Source organism: Papio anubis, chromosome 17, assembly GCF_008728515.1.
Source record: "Papio anubis isolate 15944 chromosome 17, Panubis1.0, whole genome shotgun sequence".
Classification (NCBI taxonomy): Eukaryota; Metazoa; Chordata; class Mammalia; order Primates; family Cercopithecidae; genus Papio; species Papio anubis.
In genome coordinates this window covers 30790042-30809919 of record NC_044992.1, presented here as the reverse complement: position 1 = coordinate 30809919, position 19878 = coordinate 30790042, and the positions used below count along the sequence as shown (strand labels likewise).

Genomic DNA, 19878 nt, shown 5'->3' with positions numbered 1-19878 from the left:
CTACTAAAAATACAAAAAATTAGCTGGGCATGGTGGCCCGCGCCTGTAGTCCCAGCTACTCGGGAGGCTGAGGCAGGAGAATCGCTTGAACCAGGGAGGCAGAGGTTGCAATGAGCCAAGACCACACCACCGCGCTCCAGCCTGGATGACAAAGTGAGACTCCATCTCAAAAAAAAAAGAAAAGAAATCTCTCTTCTATCTTCATTGCCTTTTTAAAAATTGGGTTATGTACCTTTTTATTGTGAATTATAATTTGGTTTTTAAAGCCGATTTTAAAAGTTAGCTTCATCCTTCTTTGTCATCAAGTTACACATTGTGTACTTTTTCTGAATGTTGTAGGATCACTCAGTTATCCACTGAGTAAAGAGGTTAGGCTAAATTTTGAATTATGGCCTCATAATTGATAAGGCAAAATGCTTTTTATCTTATTCCATCCTGGAAAATAATGATGCTATTATTTAAAAGAGAAGCAGTTAGCACTTTCTAAAAGGAAAAAAATAAATTACCTCTATAAAATAATCGTTTTCTTTTCTTACAGACATTTGCTTCATCATTGTTTTCAGGCTTTGATGGATCATGGTGTTAAAGTTGCTTCAGTCTTGGCCTACTCATTCAGTAGGCGGTGCTCTTATATAGCAGAATCAGATGCTGCAGTAAAGGAAAAAGCCATTCAGGTTGGCTTTGTTTTAGGTAAGTAATAGTAAAACAGAAGTATTTTGTCGTGTGATGGACTCAGAATTAAACCTGCTAACAAAGAATTCTTCCAGGACTTTCCCAAAGTCTACATAAGAAGGTTATGAGAAGAACATCAGAACCACTTAACCCTGTGCCAAAGCATTATACTATACATTTAAGTAGTATCTTTCTAAATCCTTACGACATTCCAACGAAGTGATTGTATTAATAGCATTTTACAAATGAGGAAACAGACTCAGAAAAGTTGAGTAACTGGCTCAAGTCACATAGCTAGTAGTAGAGCTAAGTTTAGATTCCTGTGTCTCTGTGATTCTATAATACATGTTTTTCTACCAGCCTCTTTCACCTGCTTACTGTAGGCTGTGGCAGGGAACTTCATCCTTTTGGAGCCTCAGTTTTCTTATCTCTAAAATGAGGGTTATTCTGTATTTCCTCATGGGGATGTTATGAGGACAGTGAAAACAAATGTAAAAGCAACATAGTAAGGTCTTAAAAATATGTGATAGGGCCGGGCATGGTGGCTCATTCCTGTAATTCCTAGCACTCTGGGTTACTGAGATGGGTGGATCACTGTCAGTAGTTCGAGACCAGCCTGGCCAACATGGCGAAATCCTGTCTCTGCTACAAATACAAAAATTAGCCGAGTGTGGTGATGCATGCCAGTAAATCCCAGCTACTTGGGAGGATGAGGCATGAGAATTGCTTGAACTGCACTCCAGCCTGGGTGACAGGGAGACTCTGTCTCAGGAAAAAAAAAAAAAAAAAAAGCTGGGCATGGTGGCTCTCACCTGTAATTCTAGCACTTTAGAAGGCTGAGGTAGCAGTATCATTTGAGCCCAGGAGTTCAAGACCAGCCTGGGCAACATAGCAAAACCTCATCTCTCAAAAAATTTTTAAAAAATAATGATAAATATAAAAGTAGTTAGAAAAATGTTTTGTGTGCTATACATGTAGAAAAATATTGTTTAATGTATGTATAATATTTTATATGGTTTTCACAAATCTGTATAGATAAGTGTGTTTCAGGCAATTTCTTATTAAAGTTTTTGCTACTTTTTTTTGTTTATTTGGTTTTTTTATTTTATTTTGAGACAAGGTCTCTGTCACCCATGCTAGAGGGCAATGGCACAATTGTATTAGTCTGTTTTCATGCTGCCATTAAAAACATACCTGAGACTGGGTAATTTATAAAGCAAAAAGAGGTTTAATGAACTCGTAGTTCCACATGACTGGGGAACGCTTCATAATCATGGCAGAAGGTGAAAGGCATGTCTTACATGGTGGCAGACAAGAGAGAATGAGAGCCAAGAGAAAGGGGAAACACCTTATAAAACCATCAACTCTCATGAGACTTGTTCACTAGCATGAAAACACTATGGGGGAACTGGCCCCATGATTCAGTTGTCTTTCACCAGGTCCCTCCCACAACACATGGGAATTATGGGAACTATAATTCAGGGTGAGATTTGGGTGGGGACATAGCCAAATCATATCATTCTGCCCCTGGCCCCTCCCAAATCTCATGTCGTCACATTTCAACACCAATCATACCTTCCCAACAGTCCTCCAAGGTCTTATTTCAGCATTAACTCAAAGGTCCACAGTCCAAAGTCTCATCTGAGACAAGGCAAGTCCCTTTTGCCTGTGAATGTGTAAAATCAAAAGCAAGTTAGTTATTTCCTAGATACAATGAGGGTACTTGCATTGGATAAATACAACCATTCCAAATGGAAGAAATTGGCCAAAATGAAGGAGATAAAGGCCCCATGCAAGTCTGGAATCCAGCAGAGCAGTCAAATCATAAAGCTCCAAAATGATCTTTTCTGATTCCATGTCTCACATCCAGGTCATGCTGATGCAAGAGGTAAGTTCCCATGGTCTTGGACAGCTCCACTCCTGTGGCTTTGCAGGGTACAGCCTCCCTCCTAGCAGCTTTCACAGACTGGCATTGAGTGTCTGTGGCTTCTTCAGGCACACAGTGCAAGCTTTCGGTGTATCTACCATTCTGTAGTCTGGAGCACAGTGGCCCTCTTCTCATAGCTCCCCTAGGCAGTGTTCCAGTGGGCACTCTGTGTAAGGGCCTCAACCCAGTATTTCCCTTCCACACTGCCCTAGCAGAGGTTTTTCGTGAGGGCCCCACCCTGCAGCAGACTTCTGCCTGGACATCCAGGCATTTCCATACATTCTGAAATCTAGGCAGAGGTTCCCAAATCTCAGTTCTTGATTTCTGGGCACCCACAGGCTCAACACCACGTGGGAGCTGCTAAGGCTTGGGACTTGCCCCCGCTGAAGCTATTGTCTGAGCCATACCTTGGTCCCTTTTAGCTATGGGTAGAGCAGCTGGGACACAGGGGTTGAAGTCCCTAGTCTGCACACAACAGGGGGGCCCTGGGCTTGGCCCACAAAACCATTTTTTCCTCATAGACCTCTGAGCCTGTGATGCGAGGGGCTGCCACAAAGTTCTCTGAAATGCCCTGGAGACATTTTCTCCATTGTCTTGGAGATTAACATTCATCTCCTCATTACTTATGCAAATTTCTGCAGCTGGCTTGCAATTCTCCCAAAATGGGTTTTTCTTTTCTATCACATCCTGAGGCTGCAAATTTTCCAAACCTTGATGCTCTTTTTTTCTTTTAAAACTGAATGCCGACTGGGTGCGGTGGCTCATGCCTCTAATCCAAGCATGTTGGGAGGTGGCAGGTGGATTGCTTGATATCAGGAGTTTGAGACCAGCCTGGCCAACATGGTGAAACCCCATCTCTACTAAAACTACAAAAACTAGCCAGGCCTGGTGGTGGGCGCCTGTAATCCCAGCTACTTGAGAGCCTGAGGCAGGAGAATCACTTGAACCTGAAAGGCAGAGGCTGCAGTGAGCTGAGATTGCCCCACTGCACTGCTGAGATCACCCCACTGCACTCCAGCCTGGGTGACAAAGCAAGACTTCATCTCAAAAAATAAAAATAAAAAATAAAAATAAATAAAACAATGCTTGTAACAGCACTCAAGTCACCTCTTAAATGCTTTGCTGCTTAGAATTTTCTTCTGCCAGGTACCCTAAATCATCTCCATCAAGTTCAAAGTTCCACACATCTCTGAGGCAGGGACAAAATGTCACCAGTCTCTTGGCTAAAACATAGTAAGAGTCACATTTACTTCAGTTCCCAACAAGTTCCTCATCTCCATCTGAGACCACCTCAGCCTGTATTTCACTGTCCATATCATTGTCAGCATTTTGATCAAAGCCATTCAACAAGTCTGTGGGAAGTTCCAAACTTTTCCCACATTTTTCTGTCTTATTCTGAGCCCTCCAAACTGTTCCAAGCTTTACCTGTTACCCAGTTCCAAAGTCGCTTCCACATTTTCAGGTATCTTTATAGCAGCTCCCCACTCTGCTGGCGCTAATTTACTTTATTAGTTCATTTTCACACTGCTGATAAAGACATACCTGAGACTGGATAATTTTTAAAGGAAAAGGAGGTTTAATGGACTCACGTGGCTAGGGAGGCCTCACAATCATGGTGGAAGGTAAAAGGCACATCTTACATGGTGGCAGGCAAATCAGAATGAGCCAAATGAAAGGGGAAACCCCTTATAAAACCATCAGATCTCGTGAGACTTATTCACTACCACAAGAGCAGTATTGGGGAGACCACCCCCATGATTCAATTGTCTCCCACCGGGTCTCTCCCACAACACATGGGAATTATGGGAGCTACAATTCAAGAGGAGGTTTGGGTGGGGACACAGAGGCAAACCATATCAACAGTCATAGCTCACTGTAACTTCAGACTTGGACTCGAGCAGTCTTTCTGCTTCAGTGTCCTGAGTAGCTAAGACAACAGGCATGTGTCACCTTATCCAGCTAACTTTTATTTTTGTTGAGACTAGATCTTGCTGTGTTGCCCAGGCTGTTCTTGAACTCCTGGGCTCAAGCATTCCTCCAAAACTACTGGAATTATAGACATGAGCCACTGCACTTGGCTCTTTTTTCTCTATTAAACAAATTTTTTTTGAAGTGACTGTAGATTCATAGGAAGTTGCAAAAGAGTACCCAGAGTTCTTTGAACCACTCCTCCAGCTTCCCCCAGTGGTCACGTATCATATAACTGTAGGGCAATATCAAAACCAAGAAATTGAAAAAGGGTGTTATGCCATCAACTAGTCTGCTGACCTTACTTAGTTTTCACCAGTTTTTACATGCACTCATTTGTGTGTGTATATGTCTGTGCAGTGGATTCCATGTAGAGTCATACAGCTACCATCACTACCAAGCTATAGTACTGTTTGATCGCCACAAACTACTTTAGTTTTGGGTTTTTTGGTGGTGGTTTTCTGAGATGGAGTCTTGCTCTGTCACCCAGGCTGGAGTGCAGTGGCGTGATTTTTGCTCAGTGCAACCTCCGCCTCCTGTGTTCAAGCGATTCTCCTTCCTCAGCCTCCCAAGTAGCTGGGATTACAGGCGTGCACCACCACCACACCCAACTAATTTTTGTGTTTTTAGTAGAGACGGGGTTTCACTGTGTTGGCCAGGCTGGTCTCAAACTCCTGACCTCAAGTGGTCCACCCACCTCTGCCACCAAAAGTGCTAGGATTACAGATGTGAGCCACTGCACCCAACCCTACTTTTGTTTTTAACTTCTCTCATTACTGTGTGCATGTGCCGTTTATGTGTTTTCTGTCTTAAAGCATACACACATGTGCATGTACATCCTTCCCAGCATATTTTAATAGTCATCTTTAATCTTTTCCCTTTTTTTGGGGTGGGGGGGACAGGGTGTCACTCTGACGCCCAGACTGGAGTGCAGTGGCACAATCTCAGCTCACTGCAACCTCCACCTCCTGGGTTCAAGTGATTCTGCTACCTCAGCCTCGCAGGTGGCTGGGACTACAGGCATATGCCACCACACCCAGCTGATTTTTGTGTTTTTAGTAGAGCCAGGGTTTCATCGTGTTGGCCAGGCTGGTCTCGAATTCCTGACCTAAGGTGATCTGTCCGCCTCAGTCTCCCAAAGTGCTGGGATTACAGGCGTGAGGCACCATGCCTGGCCTGTTTAATCTTAGAATAATTATTTGTAGTACTCAAAGATAGGTTGCTGAAGGGACTTTAGAACATATATTTTTTGAAAAGGACCCTCAGCATTATTCTTGTTATTCTTCTTATTATTATTTTAAGATGTGATCTCTCACTGTCACCTGGGCTGGAGTGCAGTAGTGCGATCTCAGCTCACTGCAGCCTCCACCTCCCAGGTTCAAGCCATTCTCCTGTCTCAGCCTCCTGAGTAGCTGGGATTACAGGCACCCACCACATGCCCAGCTAATTTTTTGTATTTTTAGTAGTGATGGGATTTCACTATGTTAGGCAGGCTGGTCTAGAACTCCTGACTTCCTGATCCACCCACCTCAGTCTCCCAAAGTGCTGAGATTACAGGCATGAGCCACCGTGCCTGGCCAGCATTTCTTTTTTAAATAGTCTTATGGAATGTCAGTAGCGATAAAGAATTGTCCAAAGAAAGTCTCTAAAAACTTGTGGTCTTGACTAATGTTAAGGATAGTTCTGTACGATCATGTAAAAATGTGTGTGTGAGAGAAATTTAGTATCAAAGAAGATGAAAGGAAGACTAGTGTTCATTGAGGTCCTCTGTCATCTCCACATCTACTTATGCCAATCTGGCCACTGTAATGACCCACATAGATACCTTGGAGAGAGAACCAAGTCCTGGCAAACTCATAGTTATCAGTCTTAATCCTAAAGTTACCCAGAGAGAAAAAAATCATACCAGAAGAGTTGTGCAGACATCACAATAAGTTTTAGAACATTGTTACCACCCCAAAAAGAAAACAGTACCCATTAGCAGTCCCTCCCATTTCTCTCCCACATGAAGCAAACATCATCCACTTTCTGTCTCTATAGATTTGCCTTTTCTGGACATTTTATACAAGTGGACTCTTGAAATACATGGTCTTTGTGACTGGCTTGTTTTATTTATCAGAATACTTCCAAAATCCATCCATGTTTTAGAGATATAATTTAATACAAATAATATTTGTTGACCTCTGGGGGCAGGGCATAGCTGAACAAAAGGCAGCAGAAACTTCTGCAGACTTAAACATCCCTGTCCGACAGCTCTGAAGAGAGCAGTGGTTCTCCCAGCATGTAGTTTCAGCTCTGAGAACAGACAGACTGCCTTCTCAAGTGGTTCCCTGACTCCCATGTAGCCTAACTGGGAGACACCTACCAGTAGGGGCTGACTGACACCTCATACAGCCAGGTAACCCTCTGAGACGAAGCTTCCAAAGGAAGGATGAGGTAGCAATATTTGCTATTCTGCAGCTTCCACTGGTGATAACCCAGGCAAACAGGGTCTGGAGTGGACCTCCAGTAAACTCCCAACAGACCTGCAGCTGAGGGACCTGACTATTAGAAGGAAAACTAACAAACAGAAAGGAATAGCATCAACATAAACAAAAAGGACATCCACACCAAAGCCCCATCTGTAGGTCACCATCATCAAAGACCAAAGGTAGATAAAACCACAAAGATGGGGAGAAACCAGAGCAGAAAAGCTGAAAATTCTAAAAACGAGAACGCCTCTTCTCCTCCAAATGATCGCAGCTCCTCGTCAGCAACGGAACAAAGCCAGACAGAGAATGACTTTGACGAGTTGAGAGAGGTAGGCTTCAGAAGGTCGGTAATAACAGACTTCTCTAAGCTAAAGGAGGATGTTCAGACCTGTCGCAAGAAAGCTAAAAACTTTGAAAAAAGATTAGAATGGCTTACTAGAATAAACATTGTAGAGAAGACCTTAAATGACCTGATGGAGCTGAAAACCATGGCATGAGAACTGCGTGACACATTCAGTAGCCAATTCGATCAAGTGGAAGAAAGGGTATTAGTGATTGAAGATCAAATTAATGAACTAAGAAGAGAAGTATAGAGAAAAAAAGAGTGAAAAGAAACAACAAAGTCTCCAAGAAATATGGGACTATGTGAAAAGACCAAATTTACGTTTGATTGGTGTACCTGAAAGTGACGGGGAGAATAGAACTAAGCTGGAAAACATTCTTCAGGATATTATCCAGGAAAACTTTCCCAACATAGCAAGGCAGGCCAACATTCAAATTCAGGAAATACAGAGAACACCACAAAGATATTCCTTGAGAAGAGCAACCCCAAGACACGTAATTGTCAGATTCACCAAGGTTGAAATGAAGGAAAAAATGTTAAGGGCAGCCAGAGAGAAAGGTCAGGTTACCCACAAAGGGAAGCCCATCAGCCTAACCATGTATCTCTTGGCCGAAACTCTACAAGCCAGAAGAGAGTGGGGGTCAATATTCAACATTCTTAAAAGAATTTTCAACCCAGAATTTCATATCCAGTCAAACTAAGCTTTGTAAGTAAAGGAGAAATAAAATTCTTTACAGACAAGCAAATGCTGAGAGATTTTGTCACCACCAGGCCTGCCTTACAAGAGCTCCTGAAGGAAGCCCTAAACATGGAAAGGAACAACCGGTACCAGCCACTGCAAAAACATTCCAAATCGTAAAGACCATCGATGCTAAGAAGAAACTGCATCAACTAATGGGCAGAATAACCAGCTAACATCATAATGACAGGATCAAATTCACACATAACAATATTAACCTTAAATGTAAATGGGCTAAATGCCCCAGTTAAAAGACACAGACTGGCAAATTGGATAGAGTCAAGACCCATCAGTGTGCTGTATTCAGGAGACCCATCTCAGGTGCAGAGCCACACATAGGCTCAAAATAAAGGGATGGAGAAAGATCTACCAAGCAAATGGAAAGCAAAAATAAATAAATAAAAGCAGGCGTTGAAATCCTGATAAAACAGACTTTAAACCAACAAAGATCAAAAGAGACAAGGCCATTACATAATGGTAAAGGGATCAATTCAACAAGCTAGACCGAACTAACCTAATGTATATGCACCCAATACAGGAGCACCAGAGTCACAAAGCAAGTCCTTAGAGATCTACAAAGAGACTTGGACTCCCACACAATAATAACGGGAGACTTTAATACCCCACTGCCAATATTAGACAGATCAACGAGACAGAAGGTTAGCAAGGATATCCAGGACTTGAACTCAGCTCTGCACCAAGCAGATCTAATAGACATCTACAGAACTCTCCACCCCAAATCAACAGAATATATTCTTCTCAGCACCACATTGTACTTATTCCAAAATTGACCACATAGTTGGAAGTAAAGCACTCCTCACCAAATGTAAAAGAACAGAAATCACAACAAACTGTCTCTCAGACCACAGTGCAGTCAAATTAGAACTCAGGATTAAGAAACTCACTCAAAACCACACAACTACTTGGAAACTGAACAACCTGCTCCTGAATGACTACTGGGCAAATAACGCAATGAAGGCAGAAATAAAGATGTTCTTTGAAACCAATGAGAATAAACACACAACATACCAGAATCTCTGGGACACATTTAAAGCAGTGTGTAGAGGGAAATTTATAGCACTAAATGCCCACAAAAGAAAGCAGGAAAGATCTCAAATCAACAGCCTACCATCACAATTAAAAGAACTAGAGAAGCAAGAGCAAACAAATTCAAAAGCTAGCAGAAGGCAAGAAAGTTAACTAAGATCAGATCAGAACTGAAGGAGATACACACACACACACAAACCCTTCAAAAAATCAATGAATCCAGGATCTGGCTTTTTGAAAAGATCAACAAAATTGATAGACCACTAACAAGACTAATGAAGAAAGAGAAGGATCAAATAGACACAATAAAAAATGATAAAGGGGATATCACCACCGATCCCACAGAAATGCAAACTACCATCAGAGAATACTGTAAACACCTCTAAGCAAATAAACTAGAAAATCTGGAAGAAATGGATAAGTGCCTGGACATATACAGCCTCCCAAGACTAAACCAGGAAGAAGTTGAATCTCTGAATAGACCAATAACAGGCTCTGAAATTGAGACAATAATTAGTAGCCTACCAACCAAAGAGAGTCCAGGACCAGACAGATTCACAGCTGAATTCTACCAGAGGTCCAAAGAGGAGCTGGTACCATTCCTTCTGAAACTTATCCAATCAATAGAAAAAGAGAGAACCCTCTCTAACTCATTTTATGAGGCCAGCATCATCCTGATACCAAAGCCTGGGAGAGACACAACAAAAAAAGAGAATTTTAGACTAATATCCCTGATGCACATCGATGCGAAAATCCTCAATAAAATACTGGCAAACCGAATCCAGCAGCACATCCAAAGCTTATCCACCAAGATCAAGTTGGCTTCATCCCTGGGATGCAAGGCTGGTTCACCATATGCAAATCAGTAAACATAGTCCATCACGTAAACAGTACCAAAGACAAAAACCACATGATTATCTCAATAGATGCAGAAAAGGCCCTCAACAAATTTTAACAGCACTTCATGCTAAAAACTCTCAATAAACTAGGTATTGATGGAACATATCTCAAAATAATAAGACCCACAGCCATTCATACTGAATGGGCCCAAACTGGAAGCATTCCCTTTGAAAACTGGCACAAGACAGGGATGCCGTCTCTCATCACTCCTATTCAACATGCTGTTGGAAGTTCTGACCAGTGCAGTCAGGCAAGAGAAAGAAAGAAAGGGTATTCAAATAGGAAAAGAGGAAGTCAAGTTGTCCCTGTTTGCAGATAACATGATTGTATATTTAGAAAACCCCATCATCTCAGCCCAAAATCTCCTTAAGCTGATAAGCAACTTTGTTTACAAAGTCTCAGGATACAAAATCAATGTAGAAAAATCACAAGCATTCCTGTACACCAATAACAGACAAACAGGGAGCCAAATAATGAGTAAACTTCCATTCACAATTGCTACAAAGAGAATAAAATACCTAGGAATCCATTACAAGGGATGTGAAGGACCTCTTCAAGGAGAACTACAAACTACTGCTCGAGGAAATAAAAGAGAACACAAACAAATGGAAGAACATTCCATGCTCATGGATAGGAAGAATCAATATTGTGAAAATGGCCATACTGCCCAAGGTAATTTATAGATTAAATGCCATCCCCATCAAGCTACCAATGACTTTCTTCACAGAATTGGAAGAAACTAAAGTTCATGTGGAATCAAAAAAGAGCCCGCATTGCCAAGACAATCCTAAACAAAAAGAAGAAAGCTAGAGGCATCGTGCTACCTGACTTTATACTACAAGGCTGCGGTAACCAAAACAGCATTGTACTGGTACCAAAACAGAGATATAGACCGATGGAACAGAATAGAGGCCTCAAAAATAACACCACACATCTACAATCATCTGATCTTTTACAAACCTGACAAAAACAAGAAATGGGGAAAGGATTCCTTGTTTAATAAATGGTGCTGGGAACACTGGCTAGCCATGTGTAGAAAGCTGAAACTGGATCCCTCCCTTACACCTTATACAAAAATTAATTCAAGATGGATTAAAGACTTAAATATTAGACCTAAAACCATAAAAAACCCTACAAGTAAACCTAGGCATTAGCATTCAGGACATAGGGATGGGCAAGGACTTCATGACTAAAACACCAAAAGTAATGGCAGCAGAAGCCAGAATTGACAAATGGGATCTAATTAAACTAAAGAGCTTCTGCACAGCAAAATAAACTACCATCAAAGTGAACAGGCAACCTAAAGAATGGGAGAAAATTTTTGCCATCTACCATCTGACAAAGGGCTAATATCTAGAATCTACAAAGAACTTAAACAAGTTTACAAGAAAAAAATCAACCCCATCAAAAAGTGGGCAAAGGATATGAACAGACACTTCTCAAAAGAAGACATTTATGCAGCCAACAGACACTCGACAAATGCTCATCATCACTGGTCATTAGAGAAATGCAAATCAAAACCACAATGAGATACCATCTCACACCAGTTAGAATGGCGATCATTAAAATGTCAGGAAACAACAGATGCTGAAGAGGATGTGGAGAAATAGGAACGTTTTTACACTGTTGGTGGGAGTGTAAACTGGTTCAACCGTTGTGGAAGACAGTGTGGCGATTCCTCAAGGATCTAGAACTAGAAATAGCATTTGACCCAGCAATCCCATTACTGGGTATATACCCAAAGGATTATAAATCATGCTGCTATAAAGACACATGCACATGTATGTTTATTGCGGCACTATTCATGATAGCAAGTACATGGAACCAACCCAGATGTCCATCAGTGATAGACTGGATTAAGAAAATGTGGCACATACACACCATGGAATACTATGCAGCCATAAAAAAGGATGAGTACCTGTCCTTTGTAGGGACATGGATGCAACTGGAAACTATCATTCTGAGCCAACTATTGCAAGGACAGAAAACCAAACACCACGTGTTCTCACTCATAGGTGCGAATTGAACAATGAGAACACTTGGACACAGGGCAGGGACTATCACACACCAGGGCCTGTTGTGGGGTAGGGGGATAGGGGAGGGATAGCGTTAGGAGAAATGCCTAATATAAATGATGAGGTAATGGGTGCAGCAAACCAACCTGGCACGTGTAACCTGCATGTTGTGCACATATACCATAGAACTTAGAGTATAATTAAAAAACTTTTTTTTAATCCTAAAAAGTAAAATTAAAAAATTGTTTTTTAGAAAGGACTGCATTATTAAGTAGGACTATCACCCTGACCAAGATCTTTTCTGACAGGCCACATCTTTATTGTGATGAGGCTATTCAAAGGGAAAACTAAACATTTTTTAACAGGCATCTGTTTTTAAATGGTTTGAATTTATTTATTTCTTGTTTACAAGTGTTTAATTTGATGCTTATAGTCAAGGAACACATTTCTTAAAATTAAGTTTTTAATCGAAATAGTAACCTGGCCAGGCATGGTGGCTCACACCTGTAATCCCAGACTTTGGGAGGCTGAGGCGGACGGATCATCTGAGGTCAGGAGTTTGAGACCAGCCTGACCAACATGGAGAAACCCTGTCTCCACTAAAAATACAAAATTAGCCGGGCGTGGTAGCGCATGCCTGTAATCTCAGGTACTCAGGAGGCTGTGGTAGGAGAATCGCTTGAACCCAGGAGGCGGAGGTTGCGGTGAGCCTTGATCACACCATTGCACTCCAGCCTGGGCAACAAGAACAAACCTCTGTCCCTAAAAAAAAGAAATAGTAACCTATCCTGCGGTTACTGGACTGATACTTCTTCTAATTATAGCAAATGTCCACTTCATTTTCAAACACAAATGGTCATTGTAAGAAACTGTGACAGCTGCCACAATTGTGCTGTTGTCTTCTTTTCATAACTCCTTTTGAAAACAAATAAGGATCTCATTCGTTTTGAACAGAGAAAATAAATTTAGTTCTGGATTTGACTTAGCTGAAACCCAGCTCTCTTGTAGTATTTTCCTTGAGTTTAGGTAAATTCTAGGGTCAATATTACAAGTTTTGATTTTATGCTCTAGAATAAACCTAAATTTTTAGGGATTTCAAACTAAGAACCAAATGGAATTAAGTACGTTGTATAAATGTTTTCCTTCTCAACAACATGTGGATGAAATAGATGTTATATGTGAATAGTTCATTTCACTAGGCTATAAAATCAATTATCAAGATAAAAAAATAGTATTTATTTAGGAGACAGGGTCTCACTGTGTTACCCAGGGTAGTCTTGAACTCTTGGCCTCAAGGGCTCCTTCCACCTTGGCCTCCAAAAGTGCTGGAATTACAGGCATGAGCCACTGTATCTGGCCTAATACAGATCATTTTTAACCAGATATTAGAGAACTAAAAAGGCAAAAAGGGAACAGTTGGTTATTATGGACAAAGCAGCTGTGAGAATTGGCTGCCATACCTATGGCTTGGGGAACCAAGGAAAGAGATTGGAATTATTAAAAATTACAATTTTTAATTGTAATTATATAGTTGGAGGGGTTTGCCCCATGGAGCTAGGATGCTGCTATACTGTTACTAGTGCCTTAGAGGTCTGAAAAGAGGGCCCTTGGGTCTAGAATCTAGACCTCTAGGAGGGGCAACCTGGATGTCTATTGCTGGTGTTTGATGGAGTGCTGTGAAACTGGTTTTGCAAGCATTGGAAAACTGCAAATGGTATTAACTATTATTTAATGGAATGAACTACTACCACCAAAGTAAAGAAGCAAACCCTGGGGTGTTTTTGTCAACAGGAACCTCACTAACAGATACAGGAAGGAGAGTGTCCTTTGCTCTTCCAGTCTTGCAGCCCTTTTCTCTAGTGCCTCCTATGGGCTGAGCCAAACAGGGAGCTAGCTACCAAAAGAGAAATGTGGTTTGCAGAGTCCTTGTTCAGCATCCTCAAACAGACTCTAGTAGTGTGGGTTTGAAGCTGAGAGACAATATTCTAATAACCAGCACAATACACAATATGTTGGGATGATAAGTAGAATATTACTTAGTAGGAATATGAATAATAACCTCATTATTCTGCTCAACTTGGTGAGGAACCTAGAAAGATCTAAAGCACAGTTCTCTCCAGCTAATTAAAAAATTGTTTAATTACATGTAGCTTTAATTAAATATAAAACATGAGTCTGTGCAAAATATAATATTTTGTTGACTCAGACATTAATACTATTAAGACACCATATTTTTTGTGTGCCAAGAAAAAAAATGGAGCCAATTATTGTAATATACCATTCGTTTTATGACGTACTCTAATTTCAGAGTGTTTTTTTTGTTGTTGTTGTTTGAGACAAGGTCTGACTCTGTTGCCCAGGCTGGAGGGCAGTGGTGCGATCTCCGCTCACTGCAGTCTCTGCCTCCCAGGTTCAAGCCATTCTCCCACCCGAGCCTCCTGAGTAGCTGGGACTACAGGCACTTGCCACCACATCTGGCTTACTTTTGTTTCTTTTGTAGAGACGGGGTTTTGCCATGTTGCCCAGGCAGGTCTCAGATAATTTCAGATATTTTTTAATGTCCAAAAATTGTATTTTAGAGTATACCATGATGGTATGTTACTTTGTGTTTTCTGGTTATTGTAACTAATCCTGAATAGCACTAAGAAATTATTCCTTAATAACTATTGCAGTATAGGGACTACAGACTTAGCCTCTGGAGTCACATTGTGTGCATCCAAATCTTTTCACTTACTAGATTATAAGTTTTGGTTTTCCTGTGACTCAAGTTTTTTCATCTGTTACTTTGGGGCAGTTACTGCATTTAAGTTGAAGTTGTGTTGTGAAAGTTAGTGAGTTGAAGTAGTTACCACAAAAAGAAGTGTTTTACATGGTGTAGTAACAGTGTATTAAATGTTAGTCATTTTTAGGGGTCAGAATCCTCAAAAAGATAATATGTTGAGGAAACATTATCCAGGACAGTAATTTCTTGTTTAAAAAAAAATGAGATAATCAATTAAGCATCATGGTCTTTTTATAATCTGTGTATCCTCCGTTATGTGCTGCTATACTAAGATTAAGTATATTCAGATTTATCTTTGAGATTGTGTATTGGGAGATGCTAAAGTTATGTGTACTCTCCAAGATGAAAATAGCAAAATAATTAGTTAGCTCATTAGCTGGAAAATAACAACTCTTAGGCCATGGAGTGTTCTTACAAGGTTGAAACTTTTGATTCCTTATTCAAGGTCTTAGCCTTAATCCTCCTTCCCCTAGTTCAAAACCTTTTTATAAAAATCTCACAATTCATACCTGTGTTTTATGCTAAACACAAGACTTTTAATATCATGTTGTTTTTTTTTTTTAATTTAGGTGATATTCACTGTCAGCATGTCATTTTAGCTTTCAGGCTATTAAGTTATCTAAAGTTGGTGTTTCTTATTTTTTTAGGTGGCTTTCTTTCAGATGCAGGCTGGTACAGTGATGCTGAGAAAGTTTTTCTGTCCTGCCTTCAGTTGTGTACTCTACACGATGAGATGCTTCATTGGTTTCGTGCAGTAGAATGTTGTGTGAGGTAAGTTGGAACATATCCTGTAATTATGTGCTATAATGGTATTTAGTGGTTTTTATAGTTTTAGCTCTTATAAGTATATGCCAACATTTGAGTAAATCTCTGAGATGATATTTATATGTCATAGTTTCACTAGTCTGGCATCCTCTCATCTCTAAAATCTAATTAATCTGCTATAGACAGTTAGGTTAGATTTGAGTGTTATGAACCAGAATGTGTTTCTTTTTTTGTTTTTATTTTTGAAATGGAGTCTCACTCTGTTACCTAGGCTGGACTGCAGTAGTGCAATCTTGACTCACTGCAACCTCCACGTCCTGGGTTCAAGTGATTCTCCTGTCTCAGCCTCCCAAGTAGCTGAGATTACAGGCATGCGCCACCATGCCTGGCTAATTTTTTTTATTTTTAGTAGAGATGGGGTTTTGCCACATTGGTCAGGCTGGTCTCGAACTCCTAACCTCAGGTGATCCACCTGCCTTGCCCTCCCAAAGTACTGGGATTACAGGCAGGAGCTACTGTGCCCGGCCCAGAATGTGTTTCTTATGTATCTTTTTGCTTTATCATAGAGCTTATTTGTTTATTCATTCAACAAGTATTTATTGAATACTTATGTACTAGGAACTGTGGTAGATACTGGATGCTAGGAAACTCCAAAAATGTATTTTTTCTTGAGTGTTACTTTTGTACCACGTGCTTTGTTTACATTTCCATAATTGTGCATAACAAGATTAGTGCTTTACTTATGAGTAACTTTTCTTTGAGGATACATTTATTACCTTTTTACAGATGTCCTTAAAGTCAAGCAAATCTAGAAGTAACTCTGCTTTACTGTCCTTATTTTTTTTATGCACATGTTACATCTACCTTTACTTTCATACAGGTTTTCTCTTTGTCTCCCAATTTGATTTGGCATTTCTTAAAAAGAATTTTTTATATAAAACTAAAAATTAAATTCAAAAAATTAAACAGCAGAAATTCTTTATCCTAAGTTAACTAAGTCCAATCAATTTATTGAATTTACAGTCTTCTATTTTTATGGAATTAAGGTACATATTTCCTAGGTATTTTTTAGATGAGTTAATTGAATCTGAATCCCTTCAAAACTAGAATATTATCCTATAAAACCATTGTATTTTTGTTTTGGGGTTTTTTTAAATACATTTTTTATTTTATTTATTTTTATTAGAAATGGTGTTTCGCTGTGTTGCCCAGTCCTGTCTCCAACTCCTGGGCTCAAGCAATCCTCTTGCCTGGGCCTCCCAAAGTGCTGGGATTACAGGCATGAGTCACCACACCCAAGCTAGATTATTGTTGATTTAAGCTAAAATTGAGTAAAACTCTCTCTCTTTCTTTTTTTTTGGCCAGTTCAGTCTTTTGAGGCTGTCATTGCCCTTTTTTATACAAGGCTTATCTATGTCAGACAGACATTCAAATCCTGAAGTTAATTTTGTAATATGGAAACTTAATTATAAATAATATTTTAGAAGGTGATAATTTCCCACATATACTTCAGAAGTGTATGATAAATTATAGGAATCTTTGTGTGCAGAAACTGTAAAAGAATTAGTATTTAGCCCTATAATTTATAGTACTCATAAAAATAATCGCTCATTTTTTCCCCCTCTTCTGCCTATTTTATATTTTTAGGAATAGGAGACTAGACTATCCCATATGGGATTTGAGGGGTTAGTTATATATTTCTGTGTACATAAACTGGTTAATTTGGAACAGAAAGGGGATTTTGTATGATTTTATCATAGATTATTCACTATAGCAATCTTGACCAAAAGATAAAGCACTTTCTTTTTTGTATGTGCTTTATTTTTTTATTCACATATTCAGATTTATTTCACCCAAATACCTGTGTTTCTTCTGATTTTAAAATTCTTGTATAAATTTGACTTTAGCCTTATCAAAAAGTTTAGTTTTTTCACAAGACAAGTCAGTTTCCTTCTCTCCTTCCTAGTATGTCATCTTTAGCAAGTAGCTCACATCATTATGGTTGCAAGTGTTAATAGGCAGTGAGAAGAAGGGAGGGCAAAAAGTGCATGACAGCTGACTCTTCTTTTTTAAATCAGAAAAAAATTGCTTTCCCAGAAGTCTAACTCTATCTCTTAGATTACCTTTCTTTTAAACTGGAAACTGGGATACATTCTACACAACTTCTAATCTGTGTAATATAGTCTGAGGAGCAAAACATTTTCAATTGTGCATAAATTAACTCATGGGTCTACATTAAGGAAGAAAACATGAGGAATATTGGGTAGATAACTGTCTGGGTGCAGTGGCTCACGCCTGTAATCCCAGCACTTTGAGAGGCCAAGATTTGAGGATTGCTTAAACTTAGGAATTGGAGACCAGCAAGATCCCATTTCTATAACAAATATTTAAAATAAATAAAAACAATAGTTAATTAACAATTCAGAACTAGCTGTCTTTTTAGCAAGCACATGTGAAACTAGAATATTGTCTGGACCAAGGAACAAAGCCATTTATAATGCCAACTCACTGCCTGTATACCAAGACATTAGTCTTTATGAATTTGAAATTTCAAAATAAAATTTGCCTCTATTCAACTAACCTTGCCAAATTCTTGGTCATTACAAGTGTATTTAATATAATTTTTTTATAATAAGTACTTTTTTTCATCTACTTAGTATCATTTGAAAAGATGATTAAAATTTTATGGCTTAGTCTTTTTTTAAGGCAGAGAGAAATTTGAGGTATTAATTGAGCATGTGTTTAATTGAATTGGAAAAGAAGTGTTTTGCAGAACAGATACGAATCAAATCCTTTGGCCAATCCCAGGGGCTTTGAGCCTGAGGGAAGAATAAAAGTATGTTTTTCAATTTAATGTCACAAAACCAATTTCTAATATGGGGCTAGTGGCAAAACATTATACAACAAAGGTCAGAGAACCTTCCTAGCCTTTCTTGATAGAAAGTAGTTAAAACTGGCACCATTTTCCAGTCCTTTTGTATTCTTTGGAGACTCTGCCTATTTCCATTTATTCATTTTCTATTTAATGGCTTTGTTTTTCTTGCTTATACGCGTCTGTGGCCAAACATATCCAGAAAGCTATGAGGAAGAAAATTGTTGTCTATAACCCTGCTGCTCAGAAATAACCACAGTTGCTGAATTGGTTTGTTTTTGGGGGATGACAAACTTAAAATCACACCTGCAACCCGCTTTTCAATTTTTTCTTTGTAGCTAATCAGTCCATGTGAGCATGGTTTGTTTAAGGTCAAGAATTTTCTAGAACCTCCAGATAAGGGAACAGAGATTGCCTTTGGGCTTGTGAGAGTTGGGCAGAACAAACTTACTTTTTATTTTAAATCCTTTTCTACTGTTTATTATGTTTTTAAACAATTGACATGTATTCCTTTAGTGGTTTTTTTTTTTTTTAAATGATAAGAACTTCTTGAACTACTCGACAGTGGGGTGGGGTTGGGGAGTGTATGTATGTGTATGTGTGTGTGCATGCATATGTTTGTAAAGAGTTGAATGTGGCCGGGCATGGTGGCTCACGCCTGTAATCCCAGCACTTTGGGAGGCCGAGGCGGGTGGATCATGAGGTCAGGAGATCGAGACCATCCTGGCTAACATGGTGAAACCCCGTCTCTACTAAAAAGTACAAAACATTAGCTGGGCCTGGTGGTGGGCACCTGTATTCCCAGCTACTCAGGAGGCTGAGGCAGGAGAATGGCGTGAACCCGGGAGGGTGGAGCTTGCAGTGAACCAAGATTGCGCCACTACACTCCAGCCTAGGCGACAGAGCAAGACTCTGTCTCAAAAAAAAAAGGGGGGGTTGAATGTGGATTGAAAGAGAGCCCTGGGCAGTTGCATTTCCTGAAAGCCAAAGATAAATAGAAATTAGAAGCTAGAAGAAAGCAGCAGTATCTTAGTTACCGAGAGAAAATACTATACCTCACCAGTTCAAAGGGCAAAAAAAATAATTTTCAAATAAATGAAGACCCAGTATGTTTCCATTTACCTTATCTGAGGGAAATAATCGAGGAACTTCTCTAACCAAATATAAGTTCCAGCCAGGCATAGTACCTTATGCCTGTAATCCCAGCACTTTGGGAGGCCAAGGCAAGAGGATCATTTGAGCCCAGGAGTTTGAGACCTGCCTGGGCAATATAATGAGACATGTTATGTTATGTTATGACTGAGTCTTTTAATTTTTTTTTAATTTTTTTATTTTTTGAGACGGAGTCTTGCTTTGTCACCCAGGCTGGAGTTCTAT

General features: G+C 39.8%; 1 protein-coding gene across 4 annotated transcripts in view; it reads left to right on the top strand.

Moving 5' to 3' along the window:
* APPBP2 (amyloid beta precursor protein binding protein 2) overlaps window positions 1-19878 on the top strand; it is an 81648-nt gene that overhangs the window by 28585 nt on the left and 33185 nt on the right. For 3 of the 4 annotated variants that reach the window (XM_021929120.2, XM_031657488.1, XM_021929122.2), the window contains 2 exons: window positions 539-690; window positions 15512-15635. In XM_021929120.2, coding sequence (XP_021784812.1) covers window positions 539-690; window positions 15512-15635 — 276 coding nt within the window. Of the gene's footprint in view, window positions 1-109; window positions 154-538; window positions 691-15511; window positions 15636-19878 lie in introns of those variants that run through there. The other variant, XM_021929121.2, reaches the window with a different exon arrangement.